General features: G+C 60.5%; 1 protein-coding gene across 1 annotated transcript in view; it reads right to left on the minus strand.

The window, feature by feature from the left end:
- MCF2L (MCF.2 cell line derived transforming sequence like) overlaps window positions 1-4,403 on the minus strand; it is a gene marked incomplete at both ends in the record, with an annotated part of 61,749 nt that extends 57,346 nt beyond the window's left edge. Inside the window, one exon of the mRNA XM_079721921.1 lies at window positions 4,331-4,403. Within this exon, the coding sequence (XP_079578047.1) occupies window positions 4,331-4,403 (73 nt within the window). The remainder of the gene's footprint in view (window positions 1-4,330) is intronic.
- Window positions 4,404-22,961: the final 18,558 nt, after the last annotated feature.

Genomic DNA, 22,961 nt, shown 5'->3' on the forward strand with positions numbered 1-22,961 from the left:
ACAGCTCCGCCTAGGACCTCCACCCGGCCTGACCGTCCTGCGTCTCTCAGCTCAGCTGGGGCCACTCCAGCGCCTGATCCCAGAGCGCCGGCACCCCCGCTGCGTGCGCCTCATCTGCGCGGCGGCTCACGTGTCTCCAGAGCAGGCCCCCCGCCCCCAGAGCTCCCGAGATGACCGGAGTGTCCCCGTCTCTGCCGCCCGACCCACAGACACCGCCGAGCGCTTGAAACGTGGCTGATGCGGTGGAGAGGCTGCAGTCGTTCATTTTATCCAGTTTTAACGGGTTTGACCATAAACAGCCACACGCGGCCGGTGGCCGCAGAGCTGGATGGAAGGCTCGAGCATCTGGACGTCAAGAGCAGAGGGAGGCGGGGCCCGCCCTGCCCAGCAGGGAGGACCAAGCTGCGGGGCGGGGGGAGAGGTGCCACCTCACTCACTCAGCTCCCCCCGGGTCGCGGAGCTGGGGTCTGGCCGCGTGCTTGGACGGCCGGGTTCACCCTGGGTCCAGGGTGGGCACCGGGCTGGGGCCTGGGATGTCCGCTTGGACCAAGGGGCCTTGGGCCCCGCAGAGGACCGAGAAGAGACCCCCCTGCCATGGACGAGGGCCTCCTTTGCACCCACACCGTGGAGCTCCAAGCGGGGCGGGCTGCCCCTGCAAGGCCTCCCTGGAGAAGGGCCCTGGTTAACTAGAATCAGACCTGCAGGACGGGGGCGTGGAGGGGGGGAATGGAAGCCCAGCGGGAGGCCTCGTGGCCACATCGCAGGCAGGTTAATTTACTACGCGTCACTCTGCGCAGTGACTCCGGGTGCCCAGAGCAGGCTGGAGGGATGAGGGTGGTTCACACACCCAGCAGGGAGCCAGGGGGCAGGTGGGCCAGGTGAGAGGTCGGGGACGACTAGGGCGGCCTGGGGGCCTGGGCTGGAGCCTCCGAGCTCGGGCGTCGGGTGTGGGCTGGCACGGAACAGGATCTCCGTGGACCTTTTATCACCGACAGCTCAGCCTAGTGGCTCCTCTCCCCTCGCAGCGCCGGCAAACCCTGCCAGGGTCCAGCTCCCGAGCCCGGCCAGCCCACCAGGCAGGTCGTCACACACGATGGCCCAAGGTTACGATGACGCAGTGAGCAGAACTGCTGACACCCACCGGCTCCCCATGGCTCCTGGGAGCCCCCAGAGCCCGGCCAAGCTGGAAAGGGGCGGGGGATCTGCAGGCGCGGGCCCAGACGGTGGGCGTCCCTCTCCTGGGCCTCACGGCTCCTCCCCCGGCCTCACGGCTCCTCCCCCCTGCCCAGGGCCTGAGGGTCAGTCCTTTCCGAACCTTCCGCCTTCTCCTGGGCGTCCTGGGCCCGAGGGCACCTGCCTGATGAGTTAATGTTGCCACTTAAACACGCATCCAGCGGCCCACGTCCCCCCCGCGAAAGAGCGGGTCCGAGAGGAGAACAGCAGCCCCCGCCCGGCAGGCCCCCAGCTTCCGTCTGAACTGTGCTGGAAGTCCCTCGGGCTCCTGCCCGCTCCAAAAGCAGCGACCCTTGGCGCCCACTTAGGTGGAACCCGCCCTTGTGATGTGTTTGCCTCTCATCCCGGCCGGGCGGGGCCTCCACAGGGATCAGGGACACGGTCCAGATGGGATGCCAGGCCCTGGAGATGACCGAGATGGGGGCTGCGGCTGGGGTCACGCTGGCCCGGCCTCCCCGCAGGACGCGCCGAGCAGAGGCCGCAGGCGGTGCCTCGAGGGCCTGCGGAGGATGTGGCGCCTTCCCGGGGGCAGACGGCCAGCAGCTCACACACCCTTCAAGCCACACTACCACCACGCCCTCTTCGGACGCGGGCACTTCGGGGTTCAGTGAAAGCCAACGGGTCCGAGCAGTGTGCCGGCAGCAAGGCCTCACCCTCACTCGGCTTTGGGTTGAGCCTCCCGCCACGCTGGGCCCCCGGCAGCTTGTCGGACACGTCTCACAAACACACCACAGATACACACACGTGTGAGCCCTCTGCTGTTTGGAAATGAAGGAGATGGGTGACAGCTCTTTTCTAAAACAACCACGCGTCAACAGTAATAAAGCAGCGCGTCCACAAAGCTCAGGGATGTCCACCCACTTCCGCCCCTCCTCGCTCTGAAGGCAGAAGGCGGGGCTGGGAGCAGCACCCCCGGGGACCTGTCCATATCTGCCCTCGAAAAGCAGCTCACAGAACGGGCCGCGTGGGAGGCCAGTGCGGCCCTGACACCCACACCACGCTCCTGCGAGGGCCCCAGAAGCTCCCCAAACCCTCCCCTCGATGGTGGACACACTCATCAAGTCCCACTTCCTAAGTGTCCGCAGCTCGATATATCTAAGACCAAACAAGGAACTGCATTAACCTTCTCAAAACACACCCCTCCCACAAAAAAACAGAAACTACGACGCACAGGGCAGAGGAGGCTGGGGCCTTGGGTGACAGGGACGGGGGCGCATGTCACCCTGAGCCTCACCCAGGCGGTCCCTGATGACGGGGTCCCTGATCGCCCGACGGGGCGGCACAGAGCAGAGCGGGGCTTGGGCCCTCCACGGACGCTGCCCCGCTGGAGCTTGACCGCGGAGCCCCGGACACACATAGGAGACAGGGGAGAGACAGAGGTCGAGAGGACAGAGAGAAAGACACAGAGAGACAGAGGGACTGCGGGGGAGACAGAGAGAGAGAGAGGAAGAGACACAGAGGGGGGGAGGGGCAGAGACAATGCCACACACAGACACGGAGAGACGGACGAGACAGACCACGTGAGAGAGACAGAGAGACCGAGAGGAGGGGGTGGAGAAGGGGCCGTGGAGAGGGAGCTGGGGGTTTGGCGGTGGCAGGTCGTGCACACCTGGCCACCTCACTGGTGTCAGAAGGGACAGGACGGGAGACCCTGGCCCTGGTCTGGGAGCGTGGCTCAGCCCTGCTGTCCTGCTCCGCGGGCTCCGCTGCCCTGGACGCGGTGACAGAGCCGTGGTCTCGCCATGTGACGCTCATCCATTCCATCTGCCCAGGGCCCAGCTGCCGGCTCGGCCGTTGCCAACCGCTCCCCACCCCCACCCCCCATCCTGTGCAGCCTGAGCAGAAGTGAGGAAGGAGGTGCAGCGACCTGTCCGCAAATAGCAGGCGCTCATGAAAGTCAGCATCCGGTTACAGGGCCAGGTACGGGCCACCTGGGGAGTGTTCCCCGGCAACACCAAGGGAGAGGTCCCATCACACGTGCCAACAACTCTGGGAAACTGGACAAACGCTTCCTTCTGTAGGAAACCAGTGGATGGTTTCCAGAGACTGGGGGAGAAGCCCTGCACCCCTCAGGCACCCCAAATTGCCTCAGGACATTCACTCAAGAGCCCGTTTATCTTACAAATAAAGCACGTGTTAGAAAAACACCTAGAATTTTTGAGGGAACGTGATAAGAATCAGAGCCGGAGTGTAGCTTGGAAACAAAGGGACGGCTTTGATGACCACGCAGGTCCACGCAGGAGGGAAGACTCCAGCATTGGGTAGGGAACGCACCGCCCACTGGCGAGCCTCTAAGCTCTAAGCCCCAGGAAGCGTTCCTTTCAGGATCCCAGCCTTGTCACCATGCTGCCACCTCAGGCGTGAATCACACGCTCTCACCCCGTGTACTAGCTTGTGTTCCAACCTGGCCACCCAGGCGGTCACCGTCCTGAGCCTTGTCCATCAGGAAACTCACTGATTCCCTCGTCTCACCTACCGGTCAGCTCGTTATAAAACCGGAAACTTCACGCACTGAAGGCTAGGGTGTGGCTGATTCATTAAAATTTACAAAAGACTATTTAACGCATTGTTGGTCAATCCTTAGCAGAAGCACCCACAGCAAAATGAAATCACGACAAACTACTTCCAAGCGAGCACCTTCCGTCCCTAGAAACGAGCCCAGGAAACTGGGCGCCCTCCCGGGCCCAGCTCTTTGTTCTCGGTCACCACGGGTGTGACCCTCCCCCAGCCAGGCAGGTACAGGAGCGCGAGCTGCAGCCCGCCCTGCGTTGCTCCCCCCGCCGGTCCAGCCCTGGTCCCGCTGCGTGGGGAGCCCCCACCGGCGCCCCCCAGCATCAGCAGGTCTCCGCAGCCGGAACAAAGGAGCTTCCAGGCGGAGCGGCGACTGTGGCCCGGTACCCGGCAGGCGCTGCCCGAGGATGAGGATGAGGATGGGGGGGAGGGACGCGCGGCACGCCCACCCAGGAGGCTGCCTTCCGCGCCCGCCACCCGGCCCGGACCCCGCGGACAAGTCCTGAGTCCGGCGTGGGCAACGCGCCAGGCCCCCGGGGCCCCGCCCCCTCGCGCACGGTCCCCACGGCGCCCACCGGCCGCGCACCTGTGCGGGTCTTCAGGAGCAGCCACAGCGCGGACAGGTCCCGCGACAGCAGGGAGAGGAGGCTTAAGGTCATGCTGTCGCCCGCCCGCAGCGTCAGGAGGTGGCGACCGGCCGCCCGGAACGCCCGTGCTGGGCGCACAAAGGGACGTGGTCGGGCTCCATGTTCGCGCCGCCCGCCCGGAGCGCGAGGACCCGGGCTCTCCCCCCGGGGCCTCGGGTTTGCCGTCCCCGAGCCCGGGCCCTGCGGCCGGCCCCCTTGCTCTGCCCGCCGCCGGTTAACCGTGCGGCCAGGCGGTGGCAGGGTTCGCGCAGCGCCGGCTCCCTCCCCGTCGCCCGTCCAGACCCTCCCTGCGGGGCCCCCGCGCCCAGCGGCTCCCTAAGCCGGGCAGGCGGGAGGCAGGACGGCGGGGGTTGGGGGCGCAGGGCCCGGCCAGGACCTCCCAGGGGCGACCCCCCAGGTCCTCGGCAGCCAGACCTCAGAACACCGCTGCCAGGGGCTGGGGGGCGGGGTGGTGGTGGCTGAGAACAAGGAAAATGGGACGGGGGGTGGGGTGCGTCGCAGCTCGTTAAAACGTTAAAACGTAGGGTTTGGTTCTGCAGCTGGCGCTCCCGGGGGAGGGGGAGGCCAGGCCGCCCCCCAAAGACCAGATCTCCAGCAGGAAGGACCCAAGGGGCTGAGCCCAGCCTGGAGCCGACCCTCCGGCTGGACCAGGACTGCCGTGGCTGTGCATGCACATGGCAGCGAGGGCCCCGTCCTCTCCGTCGTGGGAGTGAGGCAGATGTGCTCTCCCCCAGCCTGGGCCCCGGGCCGCTCACCCCAGAGGAGGCTGTGGAGTCCAGCTGCTCACGCCACTGGGGGCACCGGTCACGGCACAGCCAACACGCGCCCCGGCTACGCTCCCGTCGTGCATCACGTGGTCCCGGGTCTGACCTGGCCTTTGCTGGAGGGTTCCCACGTCTTCCTTGTAACAGCTCCTCTGTGGCCTCCCGCTGGCGCTGGCACACGAGTCCCGCGAGCACAGCTCTCACACCCTCCGCCCAGGGGCTGGGACCACGGACGTTCCTGCAGATCGGGGTGCAGCTCCCAGCGTGGTGGGCAAGGCCCTCTGTAGCCAGGCTGGCCCAGCTCCTCCTTGGGCAGCCCTCCCCCATGTCCCTGACACGCGGCCTGTGGCTCACACCTCAGGCGGGTCCTTGCCCCGAGCACGGCCTCCAGAATCACGCTCAGGGTGGCTGGCCTCTGACCCCCTCGGAGACGCAGAGACCACAACAGCCCCTCCTGCCCCAGGGACGCCTCGGGCGTCCAGCATGGTGGTGGACACCTGCCAAGTGAGTGACTGACAGCCTGAGAGGTGACCGTTCTGAGAAAGGAGTCTTCAGGCCCGACATGCTTTTACTAGGAGGTTGTGGCGCACGCCCGGGGTACGTCCAGCCTCGCCGGCTCCCACTGTCCTTTCTTCCCGACCGACCGAGTCAAGGTCAAAGGCCCGACCTCCAGGCCACTGCCTCAGGCAGGTCGCCACACTCCTCAGCCAGCTGCTGGGCCACGCGCTCTGGGCTCACGGGCTCAGCTGCGGGCGCCCTTCTCCAGCCCCAACGCTTCCTCTCCAGGCTGTGCTTGAACGTGAGATGCGTGCCCGGCCCATTGCTGAGTTGCGTGGCCTCCGAGGTGAGGTCCGAGGCCCACAGGTCTGGAGGGTGGAGTACTAATGCCCACCGTGTGCTTGTGCAGAGCCAGCCAGAAGGCACCATGCTTCAGCGTGCACAAAACAAGCACGCACTCTCCTTTAAAACCGGTCCGCTCAGGATACCGACTCGGAGTTTAAAAAGAGAGCTACTGGTTTGTAGGTTTTCCCTCCAAAGACACGTGATCTGTTCATCCAGGAAACGTGCGGCCGCGGCCATTGAGGCGTGGGGTTGGGCGGGAGGGGTCAGAGGCCAGGGTCTGCTGTCCCCCCAGGGGCCACGGTGAGGGGAGCATCAGGACAAACCCCACACGGTTAGTCAGCTCCCGGTCTCTCTACCCCAAAGACCAGAGAGCCGAGAGGCTCTGGCACCACTGACACATCGGCACGCCGCCAGCCCTGTTCCCGCGTCCCGAGCCCCCTGCTACACCTCCAGCAGCCCAGGGCAGGTGCGTGACGAAAGGAACGTGATCTCGGGCGGGAGAGGAGTGAGGAGGAGGCCGCTCCCTCTGCGGTCACCTCCCCCCACTGGCTCTCCGCAGCCCCAGAGGCCCTCGGGGTGGCGTCCGGGCCACAGGTCCATGCTCGCATGGCTCTGCTCGGCCTCGGGCCTCCGCGTCAGTCCCTGTGTGCCCACCCGCTCCCCACGTGGCCCTTGACCACAGGCTCCACCACAGACCTGGAAGCCGCCGGGGTTTTCCTCTCGCTGTGCTGACGGCTCTAGGACCATCGCTTTGGCCCCTGGTTTTCACGTCCACCCAATGCTGTGCTCTCAAGAGTGGGCCGTGCACGGCGTGAGGAAGGGCGTGCGGGCCAGCTGGGGCCAAAGGGCACGCAGACATTTCTCGCAGTCTCTGGGGATGGCTCAGTAGCTGATGCCCCGCAGAGCCTCAAGGACAGGCCCTGGGCCAGGGATGACAAGTCACACTGGGGGACAGCTGAGCCGGAGCCCAGAGTCACACACGGATGCCACTGACATGCGGCTCTCGGGCTGGCGGGTGTGTCCATCTGGGGGTGGGGGGGGTTCGTGACCTCAGCCCCGATCAGCTGACACTGGTTACTTCTGCAGAGTTGGCTGCGTCCCAGGCCTGTGAGCTCACTCAGGACCTGGCCCCAGGGCCGGCCGCTGGGCCAGGAGGGTGTTTGCTTAAGATGTAAACGCTCTCCCAGGTGCAGGGTTTGGTGAGTTTGCGGATATTCAAACCTTTTCAACCTACAAAGAAGGCAATTTTATGCAGCTCCGCCCAGCAGTACAGGCAGGCGACCAGCGCAAGATGGGGAAAGAACCAGCGGCAGGAGAGGGTGCAGAGAATCCGGGGAAGGAGCCCTGACGGTCGGACAGGAACTGGAGGCCAGAGGCTGCCGACCACGGGCCCCAGGCGGACGCCCTAAGCGAAAGGCAGCGGGCAGGGGCAGGGCCTCTGTTCCCCAGAGAAACCCGCTGCGAAGGGTGGTCCAGCTTCCCCTGTGACCCTACAGGGGCTCCCTTAGCTGGAAGGACACGCAGGCACGGAATTCAACGTGAACAGGGCATATTTGAGCTAACGCAGCGTTCTGGGTCATGTGCGCATATTTAGCACACGGTACAGGCGGCGGCGTCATGCTCTGAGCACACAGGGTGCACCTCGCCTGCACCCCGACCTCCTGCCTAGCTGGTCCTGTAAATAGTTACAGACGCTTGGTATTAATTCTTCCTTTGCGCATGGATGCAACAGGGACAATCTCCTCGTGGGCAAGACTGCGCTCCCTGGACTGCGCAGAAATCAGGACCAAGCCACCACCCTCTCCAGCCAGACCCACTGGTGATAATGTGGGAGGGACCATCCCTCACTCACAGGCGCGCCCTTGTTTGCCGAGGCCACCCTTGCCACCTGGTCCTGTTTCATTGTCATGGCAACCTGTGAGGCAGGTGTCCCTGATCAGCAAAGCCTCAGGCAGCAGGGAAATTGGACACAGCGGCTACTCAGTCCTCTCCAGGCTCCCAGGCCCAGTTGGCCCCTGTCCCCTCCACGTCCCCTCCCTGACCTCACTGTCCCCCTCCCTGTCCCCCTCTCGTGTCCTCAATGTCCCCCTCCCTGTCCCCCTCTCGTGTCCTCACTATCCCCCTCCCTGTCCCCCTCCCTGACCTCGCTGTCCCCCTCGCTGTCCCCCTCCCTGTCCCCCTCTCGTGTCCTCGCTGTCCCCCTCCCTGACCTCCCTGTCCCCCTCCCTGTCCCCCTCTCGTGTCCTCACTGTCCCCCTCCCTGTCCCCCTCTCGTGTCCTCACTGTCCCCCTCCCTGTCCCCCTCTCATGTCCTCACTGTCCCCCTCCCTGACCTCACTGTCCCCCTCACTGTCCCCCTCTCGTGTCCTCACTGTCCTTCTAAGGACAGTGATCCTTGCAGCCCGGGTCCTTCCCACCCCCAGCTGCTGCTCCTTAGATTAAGGTGCTCCCGGGGCTCCGCCCTGTTTCTTGTCTCCCGCAGCCCCGTCCACCCGGCTCTCCTAAGCTGAATGCATCATCCCTGCCCCCAAGGTCATCCACAGTCACAGGATAAGCAGCAGCCTTCTTGGAGCAACGGGCAGGCCCCGAGCAGCTGGCCTGAGCGGCGGTCCTCGCGGCCGGCCATCCGCGCCCCCCGGCTTCCGCACGGGCTCCAGCCGTGGCTGCAGCAGTGAGAACGTAGGAAGGTGTGCGGGGACCCCGCCCCAGGACACGTGCCACCACGTGTGCGGGACCCGCAAGGAGGGTGGGCGGCCGCCGGGCAGAGGGCTCGCAGGCAGCTCGTCCCCAGGCAACCTCCGTGGTCCACGCATCCAGCTAGCGAGTCTGCAGCTGGCGCCCTCCAGCCTTAAACCAGCACTCCCGGAAGACGACCACCCCCACCCATACCCCGGTCCCACGTCCTGGCTCAGGGTCTATCGGGGGTCTAGCCCTGGCCCCAGGCTCCAGGCACGCAGCTCCTTCCCTGATTCCTTTACCCGCCCCCGAGGCCTTCCGGTGATTCTGCCTTTGTCTGGCGGCTGGACTAGTCTCCTGGGAAGGCGGGTGGAGACTGCCCACCCTCCACGGGCACCCCACGCTGGTCCTCAGCACTGTCCACGTGCACCGGACCCTCGGAAGGGCTGTCTATTCTTCATCCTCAACCCAAGATGACTTACGCCCTCCCGGCCCCGAGTTCACGGCAAGCCCGAGAGGAAGGGGACGTGGGCTCGCGGTCCGGCGGCAGACTCACGGGAGGCCGCCACGCGGCTGTGCTCTGAGTCTCCTGGCCCCTTTGGGGAAGGGAGCGCGCCTGTCGCTGTTGCAGCTGGGACCACTCGGCTGACGGCCACCCCTCCGTGCCCTGGGCCTCCCCTGCGGCCAGGATCTCCAGACCAGGCGCCCTGCCGGCTCTGAGCACGCACACCTCCGACCCGCGCTTCTTGCCATGGGGGGATCAAGGCTGGCGGGGACACGCACCTGGATGCGGCTCTGTCTGTCTGACCTTTGCCTGTGGGGTTCAAGTGCCAAGGGCACCGGGGGCTCTGACCACCTTTCGTGGGCGGCCCGAGATGGGACATGTAAGATCACGGCCGAACGTATCCCCGCGGCATCAAAGGCGATCCATCCGCCCCCAGCCCGGCTGCGGCAGAGCCAGGCCGCTTCTCTGTCTCTCTGGCTTCCCTTGCATCTGACTACAACCCGACTCTGGTGCCCAGTCACCCTCCAGGACAGCATACACCGGACGCGCGTCCCACAGGGCCCCAGCCCGGCCTCCCCACCCGCCCAGCTCTACGCCACCGCACCCTCTGCTCACCACTCGATGCTGCGTTTTACTGCATGTCTGCATCCCGTGTTCTGGCACGTATGCTTTCCTTTCCCAATCATAGCAGGGATGAGCCCTGACGTTTTAGGACTGCCCACAGCGGGACCAGAGAGGGCTGTGGGAAGTGCTTAGTCCTCACTTTTATTCTGGCTTGTGTGCTTCACACTGCACAGTGACCGTGCATGGGGGTTATACTGGGGGTGCCCTGAAGTCTCTCGTGATGACTACAGGAACCGAGGACTGAAAGACGGACAGAGGTGAGGCCAGCGGAAGCCAGCGACACCCAACCACTCGGGTGGAAGGCAGCATGAGGGGCTCAGGACCCCCTCCCGCGGGCCGCAGAGCAGATGTGCCACCCGCAGGGCTGTGAGCAGGGCTGGGCGGCCCCCGCCCACCTCCATGAGCTAAACAGGAAGACTCTCCTGCCCCGTTGGAAAAAAGACACAAGAGCTGCAGATACTATCGCCTGCCTTCCGGGCGGGGCTGGGACAAGTGTTCATCTGCACCCATCACTCCCCACCCTCCAGGGCAGCGGGAACAATGTTCCATTTGTTCTACACAAGCTGCGACCTGGACAGAAGGACCGGGTGGGGGCCAGGCCCCGCCTGCTAGATCTACAACGTCTGTCACAAGCCCAGTAACTGCGGCGGCTGTGAGGAGCAGACGCAGGGCAGAGAGCAAACACAGCTGGGCCTGAGGCTAATACAGGGCCACTGCGTGAGGGCGAGGCTGTGTCCGTCCACTGGACACCCGTGGGTCCACGACACCCGTGGCTCCGGGACACCCTGGGGGCTCAGCCAGTGGATGGCAGGTGTCCTGGGCTCGGAGGGACGCCTGACTTACTGGGCCCTTCCTGTCCCCAGAGGAAAGGCAGCAGCATTCTCTCCCGCACCTGGAAAGCACAAAGGGGCTTTTGTTGTGGGATTTAGGACGGCGTGGAGAGGTGACACGGGCTTTTCTGGGCTGGACCACGGTGGTCTCGGGAATTCTGGGTTCTCAATCCGACCGCCTAGCTGGTCTCAGTTTCCTTAAGGGAGAGGTCGGGACAAGGTGACCCACCCTCCGGGGCTCACAATCCCCTCCGTTCACAGGGTGGCAGGACCCTGGCCACAGGGCACAGAGGAAGGCGGCCCTCACCCGGGATGTGGGGTGCAGGCCAGCCTGAGCCAGTGCTGCGTGTGCCTGAAGGGCTGAAAGTTTCGAGGGGGTGGCAGCTCAGATCCCAGGCAGGAGGCTCGCGAACGAGAGCCCAGAAGTGAAAACAGCAGGTGGGCGGTGCTGCCGGGCAGGGTGCTTAGGAGGACCGAGGGGGCACCAGATGGGGACGCCCACGGGCCCACCGGATCCACATCTGGGGAAGATGGTCCCAAGAGTGGGGACAACGGATGGAGGAGACAGATGGGGCAACAGGAAGATCCCTCAGGAGGGGCAGATGTCATGACTCGTTTAAAGCTGTTTCCAAAACAAGCTTCCCGTCGCAGGAGACTTGGGAAATCGTGGCACAAATGCCGTCGGGTTGGCTCACAACTCTGCCGCCATGCAGGGCAGCGGGAAGGCCTCGGTCCTGGGGTGGCCACTGAGGGCACTTTAGAAAACTGGTTTTTTATTTGTAAAACCTACCTCAAGAAACAAGAAAAACCTCAACTAAACAATCTAACTTTACACATAAAGCACTTAGAGAAAGAAGAACAAAAAAACCCTGAGGTTAGCAGAAGGAAAGAAATCATAAAGATCAGATCAGAAATAAATGAAAAAGACATGAAGGAAACGATAGCAAAGATCAATAAAACTAAAAGCTGGTTCTCTGAGAAGATAAACAAAATTGATAAACCCTTAGCCAGACTCATCAAGAAAAAGAGGGAGAGGACTCAAATCAATAAAATTAGAAATGAAAAAGCAGAAGTAACAACTGACACTGCAGAAATACAAAGGATCATGAGCGATTACTACAGGCAACTCTATGCCAACAAAATGGACAACCTGGAAGAAATGGACAAATTCTTAGAAAGGTATAACCTTCCAAGACTGAAGCAGGAAGAAATAGAAAATATGAACAGATGAATCACAAGCACTGAAATTGAAACTGTGAGTAAAAATCTTCCAACAAGGGCTTCCCTGGTGGCGCAGTGGTTGAGAGTCTGCCTGCCGATGTAGGGGACACGGGTTCGTGCCCCAGTCTGGGAAGATCCCACATGCCGTGGAGCGGCTAGGCCCATGAGCCATGGCCGCTGAGCCTGTGCGTCCGGAGCCTGTGCTCCGCAACGGGAGAGGCCACAACAGTGAGAGTCCCGCGTACTGCAAAAAAAAAAAAAAAAAATCTTCCAACAAACAAAAGCCCAAGACCAGATGGCTTCACAGGTGAATTCTATCAAACATTTAGAGAAGAGCTAACACCCATCCTTCTCAAACTTTTCCAAGAAACTGCAGAGGAAGGAACACTCCCAAACTCATTCTACGAGGCCACCATCACCCTGAAACCAAAACCAGGCAAAGATACTACAAAAAAAGAAAACTACAGACCAATATCACTGATGAAATTAGATGCAAAAATCCTCAACAAAATACTAGCAAACAGAATCCAACAGCACATTAAAAGGATCATACACCACGATCAAGTGGGGTTTATCCCAGGAATGCAAGGATTCTTCAGTATATGCTAATCAATCAATGTGATACACCATATTAACAAATTGAAGGAGAACCATACGATCATCTCAATAGATGCAGAAAAAGCTTTCAACAAAAAATTCAACACCCATTTATGATAAAAACCCTGCAGAAAGTAGGCACAGAGGGAACCTACCTCAACATAATAAAGGCCATATATGACAAACCCACAGCCAGCATCGTTTTCAATGGTGAAAAACTGAAACAATTTCCTCTAAGATCAGGAACAAGAAAGACAAGGTTGTCCACTCTCACCACTGTTATTCAACATAGTTTTGGAAGTTTTAGCCACAGCAATCAGAAAAGAAAAAGAAATAAAAGGAATCAAAATCGGAAAAGAAGAAGTAAAGCTGTCATTGTTTGCAGATGACATGATACTACATGCAGAGAATCCTAAAGATGCTACCAGAAAACTACTAGAGCTAATCAATGAATTTGGTAAAGTTGCAGGATACAAAATTAATGCACAGAAATCTCTTGCGTTCCTATACACTGACGATGAAAAATCTGAAACAGAAATTAAGAAAACACTCCCATTTACCATTGCAACAAAAATAATAAAATACCTAGGAATAAACCTACCTAAGGAGACAAAAGACCTGTATGCAGAAAACTGTAAGACACTGATGAAAGAAATTAAAGATGATACAAACAGATGGAGAGATAGACCATGTTCTTGGATTGGAAGAATCAACATTGTGAAAATGACTATACTACCCAAAGCAATCTACAGAGTCAATACAATCCCTATCAAACCACCAATGGCATTTTTCACAGAACTAGAACAAAAAAATTTCACTATTAGTATGGAAACACAAAAGACCTCGAATAGCCTAAGCAATCTTGAGAAAGAAAAACAGAGCTGGAGGAAGCAGGCTCCTGGACTTCAGACTATACTACAAAGCTACAGTAATCAAGACAGTATGGTACTGTCACAAAAACAGAAATATAGATCAATGGAACTGGATGGAAGGCCCAGAGATAATCCCATGCACATATGGTCACCTTATCTTTGATGAAGGAGGCAAGAATATATGATGGAGAAAAGACAGCCTCTTCAATAAGTCGTGCTGGGAAAACAGGACAGCTACATGTAAAAGAATGAAATTAGAATACTTCCTAACACCATACACAAAAATAAGCTCAAAATGGACTAAAGACCTAAACGTAAGGCCAGAAACTATCAAACTCTTAGATGAAAACATAGGCAGAACACTCTATGACATAAATCACAGCAAGATCCTTTTTGACCCACCTCCTAGAGAAATGGAAATAAAGACAAAAATAAACACATGGGACCTAGTGAAACTTAAAAGCTTTTGCACAGCAAAGGAAAACATAAACAAGATGAAAAGACAACCTCAGAATGGGAGAAAATATTTGCAAATGAAGCAACTGACAAAATACTAATCTCCAAAATATACAAGCAGCTTATGCAGCTCAATATCAAAAAAACAAACAACCCAATCCAAAAATGGGCGGAAGACCTAAATAGACATTTTTCCAAAGAAGATATACAGATATCCTACAAACACCTGAAAGGATGCTCAACATCACTGATCATTAGGGTAATGCAAATCAAAACCACAATGAGGTATCACCTCACAACGGTCAGAATGGCCATCATCAAAAAATCTACAAACAACAGGGACTTCCCTGGTGGCACAGTGGTTAAGAATCCGCCTGCCAATGCAGGGGACATGGGTTCGAGCCCTGCCGCGGAGCAACTGAGCCCGTGTGCCCTCAGCTGTTGAGCCTGCACTCTAGAGCCCATGAGCCACAACTACTGAGCCCATGTGGCACAACTGCTGAGCCCGTGCGCCTAGAGCCCATGCTCCACAACAGGAGAGGCCATCGCAATGAGAAGCCTGCGCACCTGAACGAGGAGTGGCACCCACTCGTTGTAACTGGAGACACAGCCCGTGCACAGCAATGGAGACCCAATGCAGCCAAAATAAATAAATGAATAAATAAATTAATTTTTAAAAATCTACAAACAATAAATGCTGGAGAGGGTGTGGAGAAAAGGGAACCCTCCTGCACTGTTGGTGGGAATGTAAATGGATACAGCCACTATGGAGAACAGTATGGAGGTTCCTTAAAAAACTAAAAACAGAATTACCATATGACCCAGCAATCCCACTACTGGGCATACATCCTGAAAAAACCATAATTCAAAAAGAGTCATGTACCAAAATGTTCACTGCAGTTCTATTTACAATAGCCAGGACATGGAAGCAACCTAAATATCCATCAACAGGTGAATGGATAAAGAAGGTGTGGCACATATATACAATGGAATATTACTCAGCCATAAAAAGAAACGAAATTGAGTTATCTGTAGTGAGGTGGATGGACCTAGAGTCTGTCATACAGAGTGAAGTAAGTCAGAAAGAGGAAAACAAATACCGTATGCTAACACATATATATGGAATCTAAAAAACAAACAAACAAAAAGGTCCTGATGACCTAGGGGCAGGATAGGAATAAAGATGGAGACGTAGAGAATGGACTTGAGGACACGGGGAGGGGGAAGGGTAAGCTGGGACAAAGTGAGAGAGTGGCGTGGACATATATACACTACCAAATGTAAAAGAGATAGCTAGTGGGAAGCAGCTGCATAGCACAGGGAGATCAGCTCGGTGCTTTGTGACCAGCTAGAGGGGTGGGATAGGGAGGGTGGGAGGGAGGGAGACACAAGAAGGAAGAGATATGGGGACATATGTATATGTATAGCTGACTCACTTTGTTATACAGCAGCAACTAACACACCACTGTAAAGCAATTATACTCCAATAAAGATGTTAAAAAAAGAAAAGCTCTCTGAAGCCAACATGTTGTATTTTAAAACACCATTTACCTTTGTGCTCCCGGACGTAACTAAACATAACTTAGACGCTGGGCCAACTGGTTTGGGCTCAGAAGAGATGCCTGATTCATGGCGGGGGGTTGGGGGGGTGGAAACAGGCGGTCTCGGGGGAGGAGCATGGGGGCCGGACCTGCTAGAGGACAGGACGGAGCCTGCGCGGGCGCCTGGCCAGGGGCACCGGGGGCCTGAGGACGCCCGGGGTGCAGGGACCGGACGGAAGGGGCTGCAGCCTCCCCCTCCTGTTCCGTCAGGCTCACTGGTCCCACACGCCCCGCACCAGCCTGCCAGGGAGGGGTGCCCCAGGGTCGGGGGGCAGGATGCAGAGGGGCTCCCGCCCTCAGGTGAGCCAGGCAGACCCGAGGGGAGGCTCCTGCGCTGGGCCGGGGGCCCGGAACCCTCTTCCCTCCTGGGGCCACCGGCAGAGACGCAGGTGAAGCAGGAGGCCCCACCGCTTCTCCTTCTTGCTATGTGTACGTTTTAGGCGCGTGTTTTTACATCGCAGAACCGCACCCCCAGGTACCGCGCCTCTTCTGCCCCCTTCACCACTCTGGAGAAAGAAACGCCAGCACAGCAGGTAAAGCACATAAAAAGCATCTCGCGCCCCGGTGCGAAGCAGCCACGCCCACACAGCAAACAGCCTTTGAGCTGCCAGGCTGTTTGCTGATATTACTCACGCTTCCCGGGAATCACAGCAAACAGGGCAGCGCCAGCAGGACCGCACTGGGCACGCCTCCCCGGGGAAGCTTCCCACCCTCGGTTCACTCCCCAAAGCCCCTCGAGACACAGACGGTTGAGAGCAGCCGCCTCTGCCCAACGCCCGCGGCCCTCGGGGGGGCTCGGGCTGGGCGTGCCCCACCTGACGGCTGTCCCGACGGCACCTCTGCCCTCGTGGCGGACGTTCTCCCACCTCCACGTCCGGGTCTGACGTGCACCTGCACTGGGCAGCAGCTCGGAGCGACACCTGCTGCTGGTGGGGATACGCCCCCAGCCCGCCTCCCCGGGCCTCTGCTCTTCGGGGCGGAAGCTGAGCTTTCTGAGACTCAGGGCCACATGAGACGCTGAGGTCCCAGGAGCTCGAGTTCCACTTCCCCATGGCCGCTCTGACTTAATTTTAATTCACCAGCTGAGTATTTTCAGCCAAATGTGGGGAGAAGGGCACCCGCTCTGTCGATGCTACTGTCATGTGAACAGCAGCTCCGAGGGGAACTTGGACATGCAACAAAAGTGAAAAAGCCAGAGAATCAAAACAGAAACTGCACTGCCCAGATTAACTTCATGCCTGGCGGGCTCAGGGGGACCTGGGCTGCGTCCTGGGCACTCCCACCCTGCCCGGGGGCTGCAGTGTCCACCCCTCAGTGCCAAAGGTGTTTCCAGAAAGTGCTGGAAGGGGCGGGCGGAGAGAGACTCCATCCCGCCCACATGAGACCCAGGCAGAGACCTGGTGGCCCCCCAGGCCTGTGCCCCTAGAATAGGCAGCCCCTCGGCCGTCCTGTCCCCGCTGTCCTCTGGGGAAGGGCCAGGGGCCGCAGCCCAGAGAGGCGCGTGGTAAGAGCGACCCACCGAGGTCAGGTCACCCAGTGACCAGACATGAGCTTCGGTACACGAACTGTTCTCCAAGCTGTGACCTTCGGAGTCTTGAGCTCGGGGCCACGGGGCCAACTGGACCGAGAGGCTGTTCTCGGCTGTCACTCTGGACGACCGTCCAGGACAAGCGATGCTATTTCTGACAACTGCTACCTGGCCCTCCCCGTCTGTAAAGTGGGTGACATTCACATGAGACAGTGACGCTGCAAAGCTTTAAATCCGAGCCCTGGTCATGGCGACCCCAGGGTGCCTCCCACAGAGAGGACGGGACTCAGCCCAGAGGAGACCCGATGGCCAGTGCGTGGCCCGGGTCCAGCCGGGATGGCCCGGGGTGATTCGCCAGCACTCGCAGCTCCCCAGAAAGCCCACCACAAAGCAGCTCTGTCACTGAACCGCACTTGGATGTACCAGCAGCTGACGTCCAAGTGAGTCACCTGCTTGTGCCTCTCTCTCATGGGCTCGTCGGTACTGCATAGCTAACGTCTTTGTTCTGTTCTGCGTTTTGCGTGGACCTTCGTCCTTCAAGGGCGCTTGAAGGAGGTCCGGCTGCAGCTCTGACGGGTGTGGTGCTGGCTGCACCAGGCTTGGACTGGCAGAGCGTACGCTTTTAGCTAAAGGGAGGGTCATCTAACGATAACTGGGTGAAGGGCTCACACCCCATCCCTGAGCTGTTCCGAATGCCAAGGGGATGCAGGGTGCACGTGACCCACCAAGACACCCTCCCTCGTCGACACAAGAAACCTGCACGCGCCGTGTCCATACTGCACAGCCACTGCCACAACAGCCGGGTCCCTGCCCCGTCCCCTCACGCCTCCAGGGAGTGACCCCAAAGGACTCACCCTCAGCTACAGAGAGCAGCCAGGAGCACCAGTCGGAGTAAACGTATAGCTTCTCATCTCCTCCAAGGAGGTGTGGGCAGCCGCCCGTCTCCCGTGGCCGAGGGCCCGCCGCTCCCCGGCAGCTCCCGCCCGCTGAGCTTCGCTCCCTAGAATCTGCCGGCGACCAGCTGCAGCCAGGACGCACCATCACAGGCGGCTACCCGCCCGCTGGCCAGCGCTTCCTCACCCCGCCCCGCGTGTTTACACACAGCCTCGGGCCGTGCAGCTGTCCCGGCCTCGGTTCCAGGCACAAGGGACGCCTCCGCGGGCGAGGGACAGACACCTCCGCGGCGAGACATCTGCGCCCTCCAGCAGGGACGCGCTCCGCTCCGCCCAGGACTCACCGGAGGTGCTAATCAGACGATACCGTCCCGTCCCATCTGATGAAGGCCAGGGACAAAGAGGAGGGCGGCCACGCTTGTCTCAGGAAGGTGAGGGAGTGGGGACACAGGCACCGCACCCAAGGCCCCTCTCGTCTCTTCCCGGACTTCCATTCAAGGTGTGCGTCTCTAAGCCGTGCGGGCGTGAAGCAGCGGCCCCACCTGGGGACCCCCCTTCAGAGCCCAGAGAACGCTTGTGCCGCCCGGCTGCCACGGTGGCCCTGCCCTGCCCACCACGGGGACGGCGGGAAGGCTACCCTCACCCAGTGCTCAGAGACGAAGGCGGGCAGAGTCCCCAAACCCCAACCAGCAGGTGCCAGCGAGGCTCCCTGTTGCGCGGTGGATGGAACCCAGGCCGCGCAGACCACGGGGTTGGGGCAGGCGGCTGGCGGGTGGTCCTGCAGCCCCAGCCCCTCGGGCCGAGACCCCACGGAGACCCAGACGCCTGAACACCCCGCTCTGTGTCCTCCTCGGATCTGGGGAAATCGGGGAGCTCGGAGCAGGCGGCCAGAGGAGGGGCTTCAACCAAGTTGCCTGAAATTCAAAGTAATAAAAATACGAACCAGCACCAGTTTTCCTCAGACTGTGAAGCGTCTCCTGATCCACAGGTTTGGTGCGGCCCGTTGGGAGACACCTCCAGGCGCGGCTCTCCTCCGAGAAAAACTGTAACTAAAACAGCACGTCCTCTCTGTCCTTACAGCTCCCATCAGCTCTCAGCCGCGCGCTCCAAAAAGCCAAACGTGACAACCGCGGCGAGGTAAGTGCCTGCGGCTTCCTCCAACCCCTACAAAGATAAAAACCAGCTTCACGATGTAAAACCCGGGTGGGAAAAAAGACCCAAAGCACCAGGGCCGAGCGCTGACTGTACCTTCCCAAACGCGCGCCCACTGCGGCTACTCCAAGGAAACCGGGGCTTCTCGGACACCTCGCCGCCCACCTCTGGCCTCGGCACAGACCTGGGCCTCTGCCTCCCGGGCCCACGGGAACGGCAGCTCCGCGGCCTGTGACCTGGTGTCCTGAGTGTGATGGCACGGCCCTGAGACAGCTTCGGCTCAAGTCAGGTCCCACTTCACACAGGCTCTCCTGGGACAGCAGGGGGAGGGGCCCAGGCAAAGGCCGGAACCACACTGATGCCTCAGCCGACTCTGAAAGGGCCTCACTGACATTTAGTGCCGTTTTCAACATTTTCAGGTGCCCCGATTTTCCAAAAGAAAGACAACGTTCCAGAGACGTCACCTACTGAGTGTTCCAATGCCTCTAGTGCACACAGACAAGCGACTGCTTTCCTCCAGAATTCCTTCCCAAAGGGCCTTTTTTTTGGGCACGTGACCTTGCATTTAAACATTTCCCCTTTTTGCATCAGCTGCCAGGAAGCTCAAGGGGAAATTCTGCGCTCACCGGCAGTGATCAGCTCACCCATGCGCCTAAGGAGGGTTTATCTGCTTTTTTAAAAATCAGTCCTGGTTCCGTGCAAAACTGTCTGTGACAACCTGGAACACATTCCCACAAAGAACTTTCAGTTCTGAGGGACACGGCTGGCTTTCCTGCTCGTCGGGACTCAGTCCCAAATGTCCCAGGGCAGCGTGCACACTCCTCCCCACTGCTCGAGGGCCCACGGAGGGAAGTTCTGCTTCCGAAAGGGTGGCAGCTCCTTGTAGGAACAGGGAAGAGGCAACGATCAGGAAGCTGTCCCTGACTTCCTCTTCATGAACTGGTAACATCCACTCTGGCGATCAAAGAAAGCCACAGCCTCGCAGCCACACTGTGTCCTGCACCCTCACCGTGCAGCGGGAAGTCTGACTCTGTTCATCCCCCAACTTGAAGGTGCTTCTCTCCACACTCACCCCAGGGAAACGGCTGAGGTGCCTGGGAAGGTCTGTCCATGGGACGCAGAGGCCAGCCTGACCTAGACATGTGCATGGATGGGTTTGTGAGGAAGGAACCAGGGCAAACTCACAGGCAGGAAGGAAAGCTGCGGCCAGACTGCTTCTATGGGAGCAGGAAAAAGTGATGCTGTGGGGACCCGAGAGCTGGGGCACTGCTCCTGCAGGTCAAGACTGATCCCAGAAACGCCAGGCCGGACGGGGCGGGGTGTGGGGAGCAGACGGACAGAGCGGGAGGTGGAGGCTGCATGGAACCACACTGACCAGGGGCCACATGTGTCACAAAGCAGTTAACTGCCCATCGTCCACTCTGGATCCTCATGACCAACAGGACGGACAGAGCGCAGAACAAAGGCGTCCAATGTGCCAACCAGGAAAAGAGAAGCTGCTCCGGTCACATGGCCCCCTTTCCCCAGATCTCTGATGGCCACAGCCACCCCCTGCTCCATAGAGACAGGACCCTCGGGGCCCCACTTCATAGCATAGGGCCCCTGGAGCCCTAGATCCACTGCCCCGACGCACGCCTGGAGAGTGGGGGGCAGACTCAGGCGCCACCCTCCCCCCCCGGGCGTCAGGACAACAGTTCAGTCCTTCTGGGGTTGGGGGTCCTGGGTGCCACCCTAACAGCCACAGCGCAGATCCCCAAGGCCAGGGCTCGTCCAGTCAGGCTACTCGGGGACCCCGCCGCCCGGGTGGAGTGCCCAGCCCACCGCGGGCTTGGGAGGGAGACAGGAGAAGGTCTGACGCAGCACTCACACCCCTGTGTGCACCGGGCCAGGCGGGGGCCCACGCAGCCCCTGGTGATGGCCCCTCACGCTGAGTTTAGGGCAGGAGTCAGCGGACCTGGTGAAAGGCCTTGCGTCGTGGGCGCTGACGGGGCTGAGCCCAGAACGACGGCCACGGAGCCGGCAGCGTGAGGCTGAGTCCAGCTCCAGCGGGGCCACGCGCGCAGCTCCGTCCAGTCGGGGTGCCCTGCCCCCTCTCTCGGTGCCCCCCAGCGCCGGGCAGCTGTCCGACCCTCCCTGAAAAGGAGAGGACCGTGGGCCGAGCCACAGAGGGGCCGGCTCTGACCTGTTGTTTCTGATGCTGCACGTTGCAGACACACGGGCGTCTGTCCTGGGAAGCGATCCCAGCCTCACGGCCGCGCGGAGTGTGCCTCGGTCAGCACCCACCCTCCGCGCTCCATGTCCCCGAAGGAGGAAGGGGCCCCCCGCCGAAGGAACAGAGCAGGGGGACGGGGCTCTTTTCCCCACGTCGGCCCCGTGGAGTCCCACTCCCGGGGCAGTTGGCTGGGAAAACCGTTCTTCGAGACCCACGAGGGTTTGTCCTGCGCCATCTGGCTGAGCCTTCACTGCGCCTGCCCCGCTGTGGTCCCAGCCAGAGCCCGGGGCCCTCGGGACAGAGGACAAAGTAAACCAGATAGGAGCCGCTGCCAGCCTCAGTCAAGGCTGCCCAACACGGCTTTTCTAGTCCAGCCTTTCCGAAAAGTCCTGTGAGTGGCACACATTTCTTTAGTGAAAGAAATATAAAGGGAGCCGCCCACCCGCCAAGGGACCCAGGCGCTGGTTCCCACGCCCCGCGGCCAGCACCACCCGTCCCGCCTCACCGGGCTGTGGGCACCGTGAGGCCGCCCGACGCCTCCAGCACTGCAGCAGGGGAAGCGGGCAGAGCCTTCGCCGGAGGAGGCCACGGGACGCGCCCTTCTCAGCCATCGTGTCGTCTCCCCAACGGGGACACGGTGGCGGCGGCGGCGGCAGCGGGTCTTCAGGACGGGCTCACTCGAGGGCTGCCCTGCAGGGCTCCGTCGGGGACACTCACTCGAAAGCCGAGCCGACTCAGGGACGTGGAGCGGGGGTGCCGGGCGCGGGCTGCACGCTGCGCTGGGACGAGGCCACGGGTGACCTCGGGTCTACCGTGCACGTCCAGGCCACGGTCCCCACACCGCCCGGCACCACCAGGCCACTGGGGCAGCTGCGCACAGGGGGCCTGGCTGCAGGGCGCAGGACTCGTCAGGGAAGGGCTCCGCGGTGGGCGAGGCTCGGCTGTCTACTTGCAAGTCAAGGGCGTTTCCTTCCTTGGGGGGTGGGGAGTTGTGGCAGAGCTCCCAGCCTCAGGGGCTGCCAGAGCCAAAGCCCCTTCCAAGCTCAGGAAGCCTCACGTCCAAACAAACAACGTGGCAGGAGGGCCTCAGGGGACGCGGCCTGGGCTCTCTTGAAATAAACTGGCAGTTCCGCCCTCTGTCACTCCTGCAGCTCCAGCTCTGGGAGAGGAAACCCTAACGCTGCTCTGTTTGGCGAGCAACACTTTCCACAGAGAGACGCTGAGCCCGCCCCTCGACCAAGGCCCCCAGCAGGCCGCCCAGGACCGTCCCAGGACGCCTGTGCTGCAGCCGGCGGGCCGGGCACCCTGGGCGTGGCAGAGCCCTGCACGCAGCTCCCTGCCTATTACGCTGTGTGACACAAGAGGCTCCCCGGGCTCCGGGCGCTTACTAGATGCTCAAGGTCGCAGGGTGGGCGGGGGGAGCCCCTGGGTGCCCTTCCCGGAGCCCGGGTGACAGGGCCGCACCACGGTGCCTTGCTTCACCCTCCTCCCACGAGCGCACCCGAAATGACACGACACCCAAGCCAGAGCAGACGCCATCCACGCTTGCGTTTTCACACCGGCTTCCCAGAGGAAACATGGTGCGTTGGATGTGGCACGTCCGGGACACAGGCCCCTTCCCACAACCAGGGTGCAGCGCCTCGGGAACAGCCACATGGAAATGTGGTCCCTACGAACCCACGGACGCCGCCGCCACGGGGGACCGGGACCAGCAGCGAGCCGTCGCCCTGGGCCGTGTCCCTCCCCGTGTGTGCAGCTCGCACAGAGAACCCTGAACCCTGGGAGTCGGGCCGGTG

Source organism: Hyperoodon ampullatus, assembly GCF_949752795.1.
Source record: "Hyperoodon ampullatus genome assembly, chromosome: 16".
Classification (NCBI taxonomy): Eukaryota; Metazoa; Chordata; class Mammalia; order Artiodactyla; family Ziphiidae; genus Hyperoodon; species Hyperoodon ampullatus.